Source organism: Octopus sinensis, linkage group LG26 (assembly GCF_006345805.1).
Source record: "Octopus sinensis linkage group LG26, ASM634580v1, whole genome shotgun sequence".
NCBI lineage: Eukaryota > Metazoa > Mollusca > Cephalopoda > Octopoda > Octopodidae > Octopus > Octopus sinensis.
In genome coordinates, this window is record NC_043022.1 from 22,129,385 (window position 1) to 22,144,750 (window position 15,366).

Below are 15,366 nucleotides of genomic sequence, written 5' to 3' on the forward strand. Positions count from 1 at the left end.
CTCTGATGGAAACATTCAAGGACCTTTACATGACATTTGGAAAGGGTCCATGTATCACATGAGTGAAGGAGTGCTGTCAGGACACATGCATGGTACACAGCAAATTTTGTTTACCTTGTGATGCCATGCTGGGACAAGATACAAGACAGCAAGTTACTCTTTGCAGCCTGAAAGATATTTCATCATCCAGGGAGCAAGAACAGCAGAGTGTGCTGCTTAGGTAGACAAACTTTCAGTATTGTTCTTTTCAGTAGACCACTTTCTGTATCGTTCCTTCAACCACGAAATCTGGTTCCACATATGGATTTGCTGGTGTAGGCTGGAACATTACAACAGTCTTGTCCAGGCCAATGCTGAGTCCAAGTGCCTTCTATGATTCATAAGTATTTGCATGTCATCCACTGTATGAGTGACTAAGTTACAGTTATCTGCATAAAGGAGGTCACAGATAAGAGATTAGAAAACTTTTGAATTGGCAGCAAATCGGTGCAGATTAAAGAGGTGGCCAGAAGATCAATACCTGACATATATTCCCAGAAAACTAACCTTAGCAAAAGCATGATAAATGCAGCAACAAAGTACAAAGAAAAGTGAGTTGGGGCAAGGATGTCACCCTGCTTGACACCATTCTCTACAGGAATGGGTCCTGCCATGCCACCACCAACATAGACCGAAGCCTCCATCCTATCATGAACTTATTTAATTATAGATACAAAGTGATCCGGAGAACTATGTTTGCCAAGTATTTTCCATAACAAGGCCCTATTCACAGTATCAGAGGCCTTAGTTAAATCAATGAATACCTGGACAAAATCCATATTCTGCTCATAGCACTTCTCCTGCATTTGTCTTGCTGTGAAAATCATATCCATTGTCCCTCTACAAGATAGGAAGCCACATTGAGATTCAGATAGGACATCATTTACAAGACACCCATTCAGGCAGGTAAGAATATTTGCCAGAACCTTGCCAACACTGATAGTAGAGCAATACCTCAGTAGTTACCACACATTATTCTGGCATCCTTCCAGTCCTTAGGTATTGCACCATCCCTTCAGACTACACTAAGAAGTTCATGAAGGGACTGTAGGATGTAATCACCACCAAATTGCAAAACCGAAGCACAAATTCCATCCCTTCCAGGTGCCCTACCAAGATTCAATTTATTTACTGCTGTCATTACCTCATCTATTGGGGGCATGGAATTTAAGGAGCCAATGATAGATCTTTGTTGTATATGATCAATCACTGCTTCTTCCACAACTGACTCATGGTTTAGGAGTTCAGAGAAGTGATTTCTGTTGATTTAGTAAATAGAGTCGAAGACTCCTTGGAAAGAAAACAAGCTGATGCTTGCATGAGGTTTACTCCAGTATGGTCTTAGCTCTAATGGCAAAAACAAAGTAAAACATACACATTAGAAAGAGGTAGTGAGTGATGGTGTGAAAGATGGGTAGACTTAGTGAATGAGAAAGACTTAGTGAAAGAAAGAGAGAAAAAGAGTGAAAGAGTAATAAGGAAGAGAAAGAGAAACAATGCTGTGCAGTATTATTGCAAACAAACTAATAATTACGTAAGTAATGTAATATTAAGTAATTAAGATAACAAGATTATTTAAACCAGGACTGATAGCATTTACTGCCAGTCTAATTGTTAAGAAATTTGTTTTATTTATTATGAGGAGAGAGAAAGGTGGGGACCATCATTGACTGGCAAAGTTGTTTAATCCCAGATCAACCCAGATCAATGTGACCTATGATCAAAGCTTTCTCACACAACAGCCATATCATCTTTCTTCCATGGCTGTATATTTAGAATTACATCATGTGTTCTTTATTTTTTCCATTTTCAGTGCATAATATGAGCAAGTTTTGACTGTTGCTTCTAGCAGGTTGAATACCATATAGAAGTACCCTCAAAGTTGATGCGAATGACTGCAGTCCTTCAAGTGATGAAAATAATGTTGATTTTCTTTCATCAAGAACTGCAATAAACACATAGCTTAAGCTCCTGTAGGATCAACCCTTTACGGTAAATATGAAGAAAGAGGGGTGTTCCAGAGGAATGCATGTTTGAGGGAGAATAAATTAGGTGAAAGCTTGCTGCAAGATATGGTAGATTAGTAACACACAGTACAGATCATAGAGTGAAGGAGAAGCTAGATCAAAGGGACCAATGGATTTTTTTTATTTCCCAACACTTACTCATGATAATAATCTGTTTTTATTATCATCATTGTTTAACATCCATCTTCCATGCAAGCATGGCTGTGTGGTAACAAGCTTGCTTCCTAACACATGGTTCCAAGTTCAGTCCCAGTGTGGTACCTTGGGTAAGTGTCTTCTGTTATAGCCTCAGGCCAATGAAAGCCTTGTGAGTGGATTTGGTAGATGGAAACTGAAAGAAGCCTGTCTTATGTATTTACATATATGCATGTATATATCATTACGTGTGTATCTTTGTGTTTGTCCCCCACCACTACTTGACAACCAGGGTTGGTGTGTTTACATCCAGGTTACTTAGCAGTTCCGTTGAAATTTTGAATGTGGCTGAGGGATTGAAATGAAAAATAACACATTTATTTCCAGATGTTTTCTCAGATGAACTGGGCTGCTGCATGAAAACAAAGGCAAAAATTGTAGTAAAACAAAGTGCAACACCTGTATTTAAGTCAAAATGTAATATACCATTTGTAGTGCTAGAACAGGTAAATAAGAAACTTGAAACTTCTGTGTCTTTTTCTGCAGTTAGACCCTGAGTAAATATCAGGCACTTGAATATGTCTGGTATTAACTCATCCAGTTTGAACTTTTCACATTCTGTGTCAACTCCACCAACATATGTGATGTAGTCCTCCTTGTTCTTTTCTAGGTCAAACATTTCCAGCATGTACTGAACAAGCTTTTCTCGCTGAAAATTTTACACAATATGTTTATGATATTTCTAAAGTTTATGTCAAGTTTTTTTGGGGAGTATGTAATTGCTGCAACACTCATATTTTTCTGCCGCAAGTTTTCTTAGGATTAGACACGCTTTCATATCATCATCCCAATCTTTGCACTCTTTAATGAAGATCTGTTCATATCTTCTATAGTACACCTTGACGGTAGCTCCTTTCTCTGGTTCATACTTAAATTCCATTATTGAGTTTGCAACATAATCTGGTGAGAACATCTTTTCAGCATTTTTGGATGACTTACTTTTCAGTAATTGCAGCATTTGTTGTTGTTCAATTCAATTCAATTTCTATTGGCCCAAAAAGCAAAAGCAAGGCCATGTATGGGGACAGGGAGTTATGTACAGGGAAGATGATCATATAAAGAGTTCAGGCCATTTCTGGTCAAGAGAGACTTTGAACCGAGCGGTCGTCGGCACCTTCACTATCACTGTAATAGTTATTGTTGTTGTTCATGCAGTAGTAATTGTTGTTGTTTTTGCAGCTGCTGTTGTTGTTCCTGTAGTTGTTGTCATTGTTTCTGCAGCTGTTGTTGTTGTTGCTGTTTTTGCAACTCAGGTGAACTGGCCAACAAATCTTCCATAATTTTACACTTTTGTATACCATAAAATTCGCACAAAAAACTTTTATGAGCTTCATAACTCCTTGTGAGTTTGTTAATTCTTCATTGATAAACAACAAATGTCGCCCTTTTCAAGCCTAGCCAGGCTCATGGGCCCAGTTTCCCGGTTTCTGTGGCATATGTGTTCCCCTCCTCCAGCTGGATGGGACGCCAGTCCATCGCAGCGTTACTCAAGAAACAGGAAGAGAGAGTGAGAGAAAGTTGTGGCGAAAGAGTACAACAGGGGTCACCACCACCCCCTACCAGAGCCTTGTGGAGCTTTCGGGTGTTTTCGCTCAATAAACACACACAACGCCCAGTCTGGGAATCGAAACTGCAATCCTCCGACCGCGAGTCCGCTGCCTAACCACTGGGCTATTGCGCCTCCACTAATCCTTCATTACCACTGTTGTAATCCAACATCAGACTGTTATAACGTCCACTCTGGTATAGCAGTATAGTTAGTTGGACAAGTAAGACATGACTATCTATGACTGACAACCCCTGACTTTTCAACGTCCACAGTATTTGTAACGACTGGCACATTACCACTTGTCACATGGGACGGGTATTCCCTTATTATAATTATTACCCTCATAACAATCATGTGAATGCTTTCTTTGCCCTTGCTTTATTAAATTATTTATCCAACACCAAAAAATGTTATTGTCCCACACATAAGACAAACTGAAAAGTAAAGAGTAAGTGGGACATCTATGAGAAATTAAGGTGAAGGGAAATAACTTCTTCAGACAACTATCATACAATTCATTGATTACAAACACATATACAAGACCACACACGAAGAGGAAATGTGAGTAAAGTTTATCAAACCAACTTCGATATATGACTGGTATTTTATTTGATTAACATTGGAGGTAAGAAAAGTGGATCTTTTTGGTTTGAACAGCAGTTTTTAACATAATTTCTAGGTAACTAAAAAATTTTAAACTTCGTATACTGGTAGAATGTGTTTATAAAATATCTTTTTCTCTTGGCTTTATTGAGAAAATTCTATAGTTTGTAAGATATTTGTTGTTTTTTTTCTTCAATTTCTGCAATTTCAACCAATCAATGACGTCTATTGAGGTAAAAAAACAACATTCTGTGCCGTATGAATATGTCCCTCGTTTAAGAAACAGATTGGGTTTATTTACATTTGTGAAGAAAAAAAAGATACCCTTCCCCCACTCCTAACCCTAAAAGAGATTGAAATGCAATAGATCGATTCTAGGGTCATAATTATGGGTGACAATTTCATATAACACCGCTAGAAAAAACTGCTGTTCAAACCGAAATGATCCAGAAATGTAAATGTTGCTCTTCATGGGATTTATTGACTTCTAACTTAAGTAGAAGGTCACACATGTTGAAGAGGGATTTAGCTACATTAACTGACTGCCTTGTACTTGTGGCGACATTCACCCTGGGTGGGTTGAGTCGGCTTCTTCTACCACCCTCGAGGCATCTCGAACCATGGCAGCCCACGCATGACAGTCCTGCATCAGTTCACTGGAGATAGCGTGCCAGTCACGGTTCCATCGGCGCAGGCCGACCACCTGTGGTCCGTGAGCAGAGAGATCCTCCTTGATTTTTGTAACCCAGGTCTTCAGCTGCCCGCCCGCGCGTTTCCGCCAGTTGGGAAGTGGAGATGGGAGGACATCATGGCTCAGTTCAACCACCGGAGTGCCCCCACCACCACCACCGGACTGTCTCCCCCCCACCAGACTGCCCCCACCACCGGACTGCCTCACCCCCAATCTCCAAATACTCTACTGGAAATTATATTAAACAGCTCATATACTGCAAGGAGATGTGAGTTGTTATGTTTCAGGTAGGGCTCTTTTGTACCACAAGATAAGTGACCTGGTGCTTCAGACAAGACAGAGTCCTTCTGATCTGTCAGGAGAGGTTAATTTTGATTATTCAGACAGAGCAGAATCCTCCTGTGCCATGAGGAGAGCAGTCAGGCAAGATTGGTGAGACAAATGTTTTCTCAAATGGAACCATATAGAAAATTTGTAATGTGATGACAATGCCAAAACTGTTACACATGTATCATACCATAGAAGTGTAATATGGTAGCAAGGCAGTGATGATTTTAGATTATCAGTTGGGGGTGTTTACAAGAACAAGTGGTTTATGCAAAATCTTTCTTCAAATATTTAGGAATTTTATGAATTTGGCTGTTTTACTTACTACTGGAGACCTGTAAGTAATCTCCTCAGATTTTAGGCTATATTTCTTTAATATGTGGAGGCGCAATGGCCCAGTGGTTAGGGCAACGAACTCGCGGTTGTAGGATCACGGTTTCGATTCCCAGACCGGGCGTTGTGAGTGTTTATTGAGTGAAAACATCTAAAGCTCCACATGAGGCTCTGGCAGGGGGTGGTTGCGATCCCTGCTGTACTCTTTTGCCACAACTTTCTTCTGTTGGCCTGCTCGCTTAGCCAGCAGGTGGCGTCATTTGAAGGCTAAAACAATGCGAAGCGCATTGTGACCAGCGATGTGTAGCAACATCTGATAGCCTGGTCGGTCACGGTGATCACGTGATTTCTTTAATATAGTATTGACTGGAGGAGATACAGTGATGCCGACTTCAATTAAGTGGTGGTGGTAATTATATCAAAGATTGGTAGTAATATCTGGGGCAATGATGTAATGTCAATGGCTTTAGTCGTCACAGTGAGTACTGTTGTGATGGTGGAAGATGAAGTGGTGATAGTGAACTGAAGGGGTGGGGGGTATTGCAAAATGTAGTATTACTAGTTTTCTACTGTACCATGGCTCAAATACTGAAGAACTTTTTCATACCACTTAGTATCTCGCATGTCATCATGTAGTGTGGGGAGGGAGAGACTGACTCAAGAGTGGACACTGACAAGTAGAGTAAGAGAGTGACGCCTCTCACCTCATTATGAACAAATAAAGAATTATATATGCGTATGTCAGAACATGCAAATGACTAATTGATGGACACACACAATATGTATGTACGCTATCTCATAAAAATGGAAGATTGAATCTGATTTGTTACTTACATTCATCATCATCATCATCAGCGTTTAGCATCCGCTTTCCATGCTAGCATGGGTTGGACGGTTCAACTGGGGTCTGGGAAGCCAGAAGGCTGCACCAGGCCCAGTCTGATCTGGCAATGTTTCTATGGCTGGATGCCCTTCCTAACACCAACCACTCCATGAGTGTAGTGGGTGTTTTTTATGTGCCACCGGCACAGGTGCCAGACGAGGCTGGCAAACGGCCACAATTGGATGGTGCTTTTTACGCCAAGAAGCTTGCTTCTTAACCATGAAGCTTTCGGTTCAGTCCCACTGTGTGACACCTTGGGCAAGTGTCTTTTACTATAGACTCAGGTCAACCAAAGCCTTGTGAGCAGATGTGGTAGCTGGAAGCCGAAAGGAGCCCATCATATACACAGGCACACACTGTGTGTGTGAGAGAGTGTGTTTGTGTACCTTTGTATCGATAATGTGTGATGACTGTAAATGGACATCACTGTGGTACTAGTTATGTTGTTCATAAGAAGTCTTCCATGAAAAATATGTCTGGCCAAGAGAAATATTACTTTGAGTGGAAGCAGGTAACAGTTGACAACAAGAAAGGTTTCTGGCTGTAGATAATCTGCTTCAATGAATTCCATCTGACTCATGTAAGCATAGAAAAGTTGATGTTAAATACTAAGATGATGACACATACCACATTCTTTTACAATTTTCGGTTGCTCAAACACTACTTTGAAAGGTTTAGTTTATTAAATAGGTCCCAGTACTTCAATTTTTGAAAACACAAGATACAGAGACAAGTACAAAGATATGCATACATGCACAGCCGTAGGAGTGGCTGTGTGGTAAGTAGCTTGCTTACGAACCACATGGTTCCGGGTTCAGTCCCACTGCGTGGCACCTTAGGCAAGTGTCTTCTACTACAGCCTCGGGCCGACCAAAGCCTTGTGAGTGGATTTGGTAGGCGGAAACTGAAAGAAGCCCGTCATATATATGTATATATATATATGTATGTATGTGTGTATATGTTTGTGTGTCTGCGTTTGTCCCCCACAACATCGCTTGACAACCGATGCTGGTGTGTTTATGCCCCCGTAACTTAGCGGTTCGGCAAAGAGACCAACAGAATAAATACTAGGCTTACAAAGAATAAGTCCTGGGGTCGATTTGCTCGATTAAAGGCGGTGCTCCAGCATGGCCACAGTCAAATGACTGAAACAAGTGAAAGAGTAAAGAGTATATATGTAATGGGTTTCTGCACAATTTTTGTCTACAAATTAATTCACAGCCCAAGATTATGATAGAAGATACTTGGGTCAAGATGCCACACAGTGGAATTGCACCCAATATTTCAGTTTCCTATAGGCTTTCTTAATGCATAAAGACATCAATATTGGAATATACCACTACATATGTGTATGTGTGTAATGTCAAATGTAGAAATGTGATCGTGTCGTTACAGATTAATATATGTGCATGTTTAGTACACACAAACACACGGAATATATATTAGGAACAAAAGCAGTGCATTATTATTTTCGATAAATAGTACCCTCCCCTTGAACTGGTAATCACTATGCAAAACAAATTAACATAGACCCATACATACACGTGAGTGTACCTGTGTGTGCGTGTGTGTGTGTGTCCTGTCATGACTCCATGTCGAAAAACCATTCTCCGGGACATTTTTGAAAAGGGAGAAGCAATAAAGGAAAAATGCCCGTCTAACATTCCCAAAGACAGGTGTCCAAATGTACATAAATATCGTTATATATATATATATTTATTGGTAAAAACGATAAGATAACAAAAGAAAGAAAGAGACCTCAATATTATATAAACAGAGGAAATTTATCTGTAAAATAATATGTTACAATTATTCAATAGCCAAGATAAATAGATGGCCGGATAACCGAAGAGATGGCGTTGTGGATTTCCACCTCGGCATCCGAAACTCAGAGTTTTATCTTGGCTACCGAATAATTGTCACATATTATTTTACAGATATATATATATATATATATATATATATATATATGTACGTGTGTGTATATGTTTGTGTGTTTGTGTTTGCCCCCCCCCCCCTCCAACATCGCTTGACGACCGATGCTGGTGTGTTTACGTCCACGTAACTTGACGGTTCGGCAAAAGTGACCGATAGAATAAGTACTAAGCCTACAAAGAATAAGTCCCGGGGTCGATTTGCTCGACTAAAGGCGGTGCTCCAGCATGACAACAGTCAAATGACTGAAACAGGTAAAATAGTAAATAGTAATAGTAGTAGTTTGGATCATTATCAGCAAAAACCTGCAGTCCTTCCTCGATAAGCGCCATATATGTATATATATATATATGTGTGTTTGTGTGTCTGTGTTTGTCCCTCTAGCATTGCTTGACAACCGATGCTGGTGTGTTTACGTCCCCGTCACCTAGCGGTTCGGCAAAAGAGACCGATAGAATAAATACTGGGCTTACAAAGAATAGTCCCGGGGTCGATTTGCTCGACTAAAGGCGGTGCTCCAGCATGGCCACAGTCAAATGACTGAAACCAGTAAAAGAGTATGTATATGCAGGTGTAAGACTATGTACGTACACACACCTTTATCGATTCTGGATCCTGGATAAACAGAAATACTTTAGACACATGTAGAGCAATACAAATCAGTGTATACAAACATGTACATACACCTGCTTCCGTACACATACTTGCAGACACAATAATTTTCTCTCTCTCTCTCTCCAGATTCTACATCATCCCGTCACATACACATTTAACGAAAACTCATCAAGTTCCCTGCAGAATTTTAGCTAACACCTACGACTGCCGATTTCCTGGAACTCATTTTTTTTTTCTTTCTTCTTTAACCATACATACACACACGAAATCACACACACACACATATATATATATATATATATATATATATATATAATATATATATATATATATATATATATACACTTTCCTATATACTATGTTCCAATGGAATGACTGAAAGGAAGGAAGGTATTTTTTTTTTACCTAGTTTCAATGAGTTTAGAAGGGGTAGGGTGTTCGAATTTATTATTTTAGGAATTTTTTTTTCCTTCTCTATAAATTCAATCAGGAATAAGGGATATTACATTCATGACCTCTACTAGTCTTTCCTTCCAAATTAGCAGGATTGCTGCGACCGACCGATGTTCAATTTAAAAATGCGGGTGGGTGTGGGATTAGGAATTTCAAAGGGCTGCCGTCTACGGAAGAGATGGGTACAATCATTAGAGTGGAGTGGGGTGGTATTAGTGATGGGTTGTGTCATTGAAGAGGAATGCAAGTGGTAGTGGTGGTGATGAGGAAGTGAATCAACAGACTAAAGAACGATTGATCACTGAAAGATGAAATAGTAAACAGATATGCAAAGTGAACAAACAGGTTTGCAAATAATATAACGAACAAATCTACAAAATAATGAAGTGAGTGCATTTACAAACGGATAAATTAGTTATTATAAACGAAGAAATATAAACAGCATAAAACTGCTTCACACCTCCAAAAGATAAACAATATAAAACAACAGAAATACAACAAACGCAATGTATTGTTTTGGCAGTAAAAATAATCAAATATGAAATGCATTCAAAAGAGAAAGAAGAATGAAGATAAGATTGTAAGGAATTAGAGGAAAATGATAATTAGTGAGATAAAAAAAAAGAAGCAGGTGTGGTGCGTCCACTGAAAGACTAACCCATTGTATTGGAATCGGGTGTTTGTAACAGTGCACATGTTCTAGGGTGCTGTAAAGTGGCAGTAGGTAAGGGGTCTGAGAGAGGGCAGCAGCCTGGTAGAACTGCTCCTCGTCACCACTGTAACACTGTGATCTCGTCTCAAGGGCACGCCGGCCACGCTGGGACCTCTTCACCGCGGACGGTGTCGTCTCCTCCACCGAGACATCCATCTTGAGTGAATCATCCAAGTGCAAGGAGCCAAAGACGACGACGACGATAATAACGGGAGCAAGATGTAGCGGCAACGGAACCGCAGCAGCAGCAGCAGCAGCAGTTGCTGAAATGGTTGGAGTGGGAGTAGACAACAGACAGTAATAGATAACGGTAGTAGGTAGGAGGGGTTGGAAAAATAATAATAATAAAGAGGCGAGGGAAGAGAGAAGTCGAAAGAGGCGGTAGGCGATAGTAGAGAGAGGGGCGGGAGGTACAGAAAGTGAAAGAGATAATAGAGATGTAGTGGAAAGTGAAAGAGAGAGTAAGGAGACGGGATAAGGAGGAAGCGGGAGAAGACGAGGAGGAGGTGACAAAGCGAAGAAAGTGAAAGAGAGGAAAAGAGAGAGTGGACAAGAGGGACAGGAGGAGGAGGAGGAAGAGAGAAACAAAACAAGAAGCAGATGGAGGTGGTGTGGAAGTGAAGTATGGACAACGCTAGGGATAACACAGGAAATTGTGGTCAAGCTATCAACTAGAAACAGTAGCCAAACCTCCTTCAAACGGATAGGAACTACACTGAATAATGCAATTCGCTATATATATATATATATATATAAAATATACACACACGCGCGCGCCAAGGGGGGATGGTTACACCTTTGATCATTTGCATGCTGAATCAGGGCTAAGACGGGGGTTAAACAACGGAGGAACTAATGAATACATGGGCATTTCCATTTAAAACACATAAAGAGATACATGTACACACATCAGCCTTCACATACGCATACTAACGGTAAAACATATACGAAACGACAAACGCAAAAATTACGACAGGTAAATACAGAAGATACACAACACGTGTGAATGTCTGTTGTGTTTGCGTAAAATACGTAAGAAAAAACTTTCATACACACACGCAGACACAACATATTCACAGACACACTGCACTTATAGATTGAGTGAAGTTGTAATTTCCACGAAGTGGAGTGGTGCTTCGAGTGTTCCTGATCATGTGAAGCGAGCTTATGGAAACATTAAGGTATGGGGGTGGAGCTTACAGAGCGAGGTGAGGTATTCTATCCGTCTGGAATAGAACGTACCGGATCTTTTCGGTTTGAACGGCAGTTTTTCTAGCGGTGTCATATGAAATTGTCACCCATAATTATGACCCTAGTATCGATCTATTGCATTTCAATCTGTTTTAGGGTTAGGGGTGGGGGGAAGGGTCTTTTTTTTCTTCAGAAATGTAAATAAACCCAATCTGTTTCTTAAACGTGGGACATATTCATACGGCACAGAATGTTTTTCACCTCAATAGACGTCATTGATTGGTTGAAATTGCAGAAATCGAAGTAAAAAAACAACAAATATCTTACAAACTATAGAATTTTCTCAATAAAGCCAAGAGAAAAAGATGTTTTATAAACACATTCTACCAGTATACGAAGTTTAAAAGTGTTTAGTTACGTGGAAATTATTTTAAAAAACTGCCGTTCAAACCGAAAAGATCCGAGTGTTCCTGATCATATGAAGTGAGCTTATGGAAACATTAAGGTATGGGGTGGATCTTACAGAGTGAGGTATTCTATCCGTCTGGAATAGAATATACCTTCTTATATCGTTGCATACGTGTGTGTGTGTATGTGTATACATATTAGCCGAATATTGTGTTGTTGGTGGATAATTCTCACAATATTGCTATGTGGGCGTGCTATTTCGAAAGTCCTTGGCAGACCTTCGGAATAGCACACCTGTATAAGTTGGATTTTCTCCGCTTTGACGGGGATTTTTCAGATTTGTTTGTTTGTTTTTTTATTTTATTTATTTATTTATTTTTTATATCAAAACCTTGCAAATTTTGAAAATTATAGAATTTTCTCAAACCTCACTCAGTAATGATTTTGGCCAATGGTTTTTTCGGAAAAAAGATTTGGAAATCAGTAAACACCATTACAACCTCAACTTCATTTTCAAAACAGAAAATAAAACGTAATTAAAAGCAATTGTGAGATGAAGCCAAGAGAAAATGATGTTTTATAAACACATTCCACCAGTATACGAAGTTAAAAAATTTTTAGTTACCTAGAAATTATGTTAAAAACTGCCGTTCAAACCGAAAAGATCCCATTTTTCATTAAAAAATAAATCTTAAAATTTCGGCTTTTTCGGTTTTTTTCTCCTTTTTTTTTTACGAAATACGGACAGTCCGAATCTGCAATATCTTTCCGTTTACAATTTTCAGACGAAAAAGTGATTTAAGGGCGATTTAGCTGTTGTATCTAGCGCATCTCACGCCCACCAGGTACCTTCCTCGTTTCTTTGTCACTCTGACAATTATTGATGTTTTTGAATATTTTTCTCTCCATAAACACAGTCTGATGAAGTGGTCCATTGCTGGGACACCATAAAAAAAATTTGAGTTATTTCTCAGAGGAAATTATATTTTTTCTTATTATTTACGAACAACTTTTTCGGTAAAAATAAACCTCTGTATCTGGTTTTGTTGACATGAAGAAAGCCTTTGATAGGGTCTCCCGCTCCCTTATCTGGTGGGCTAGGTATAGATGAGTGGTTAGTGTGAGCGGTACAAGCAATGTACAGGAATGCTGTTAGTAAGGTGAGAGTCGCCAATGAGTATAGCATGAAGCTTAGTGTACAAGTAGGAGTCCACCAAGGTTCAGTTCTTAGCCTCCTCTTATTTATCATGGCCATCCAAGTTAAATCTGAGGAATTTAAGATTGGCTACCCCTGGGAGATCCTCTTTGCTGATGACATTGCTCTAATCGCTGAATTACTACCAGAACAAGAGGAAAAATTTAGGACATGGAAACCTGGACTGGAATCAAAGAGCCTCATAGTTAATTTAGCAAAGACTGAAGTCATAATAAGTAGGAAAATAGACAAATCACAGATCCCTCAAGGAGATGGCCCAACTCAATATGTAGAAAAGGTGTTGAGAAATTTCATACAGTGTACCCAGTGCAAGCTATGGACACATAAGAGGTGCAGTGGTATCACTTGAAGACTATCAGAGAAAGTAGTCTTTACATGTGACAGATATGCAGGTACATCAAACACCAGGAATATACAAAAAATAGACTCCCTCAAATGTCAAGGGGTATCCTTAAAAGTAATTAACAGTATTTGTTACTTAGGTGACCAAGTTAGTAGTGGGGGAGGTTGTTCAAAAAGCATAGCTTCTAGAATAAGAATAAGCTGGGTAAAGTTCGGGGAACTACTACTTCTGTTAATAATGAAGGGCCTCTCCATCAGAGTCAGATTGCATGATGCCTGTGTATGAACAGTGACACTACATGGCAGTGAGACATGGGCTGAAGATTTGTGAAGGCTTGAAAGAAACGAAGTCAGTATGCTCCACTGGGTAGGTAATGTCAGTGTGCATATGTGACAGAGTGTAAGTTATTTGAGAGAAAAACTGGGTACACGAGGTATCAGATGTAGCATGCAAGAGAGAAGACTGCACTGGTATTGTCTTGTAATGCATATGAATGAAGACAGTTACATCAAGAGGGAGCATGTGGTAGGGGTAGACCCAGGAAGATATGGGATGGTGTGATGAGGAAGGATCTACAGATGTTGGGATGCACAGGGAGGATGACAGGGAAATGAAACTCCAGGCAGTTTGCTGTGCTTGAAAAGACCCATCAAGGTAAGTAAAAGTGTGGTTGTTCTTGCATACAACTGCATCCCTTTCCAGCTGAGCATTGCTAACTTGTGGGTTCATGGGTACTGGTGCCACATAAAATGAACCCGCTCCAGTGCTGTGTAAAAGCACCAAGTACATTCTGTAAAGTGGTTGGCATTAGGAAAGGCATGCAGCCATAGAAACCAAGCTTAAAACGAACATGAAACCTGGGCAGCTCTTCAGCTGGCCAACTCCTGTCAAGCCTTCCAGCCCATACCAGTATGGAAAACAAACATTGTATATATAAAAGGGGTGAGGACCAAAATCCTTCAAAGAGATATCAAACATCCAAGTCCACTGAGATGATTTGAAAACATAATACCTAATAATCTAACAGTATATCTTTTCTACTCCTCTGAGATTTGCCTAAGGCAATGATTTAATTATTGTAATTTAATCCTTTAGGATAAACTGAAACAGCTGTAAGAGAATATGTCGTGTTTTTGTAGATAAATTATATTAATGCTACGTTTCCATTTTCTAAATATTCTTTTGAATACTTATAAACCAAGATTTATATTTAGACCTATTATTTTATGAATATTATTATTCACAAAAAATACTAGTCAACGAACCAGTAATTAATTGGATATTACTATCCCTTAATGAGACTATTTTAACCTCTGACTGAATACACACACACACACATGTATATAAATGATATAGATATATTAAAATGTTTTTATATATATATATATAGTGGAGGCGCGTGTCTTAGTGGTTAGGGTGCCATCACCATGATCGTAAGATTGTGGTTTCGATTCCTGGACCGGGCGACTAGTTGTGCTCTTGAGCAAAACACTTCATTTCACGTTGCTCCAGTCCACTCAGCTGGCAAAAATGAGTAACGCTGTGATGGACTGGTGTCCCATCCAGCTGGGGAACACATACGCCATAGAAACCGGGAAACTGGGCGCATGAGCCTGGCTAGGCTTTAAAAGGGCGCATTTATTTATTATACACACACACACACATTTATATAAATTATAATGAAAAGGGTTCTTAGTCTAAAGTAACTTCTTGCCTCTAAAATCTCAAATGTAAGATCTCTTCCCTGAAGACAGAGGCTCATCTCACCCTCTGATGGAATCCATCTACAAACATTATTATGGACCACCAAGCCTCCAGAAACTATTGTTGGATTTGTAATACTTTT

At 39.6% G+C, this 15,366-nt stretch overlaps 1 protein-coding gene across 4 annotated transcripts in view; it reads right to left on the reverse strand.

The window, feature by feature from the left end:
* Nucleotides 1–15,366, reverse strand: part of LOC115224915 (unconventional myosin-XVIIIa) — a 324,165-nt gene that overhangs the window by 201,257 nt on the left and 107,542 nt on the right. Inside the window, exon 1 of one of the 4 annotated variants that reach the window (XM_029795878.2) lies at nt 10,309–10,603. The exons of the other annotated variants lie outside the window; for them this stretch is intronic. Within the exon in view, the coding sequence (XP_029651738.1) occupies nt 10,309–10,518 (210 nt within the window). The 5' untranslated portion in view covers nt 10,519–10,603. Of the gene's footprint in view, nt 1–10,308; nt 10,604–15,366 lie in introns of those variants that run through there. 4 annotated transcript variants of the gene reach the window in all.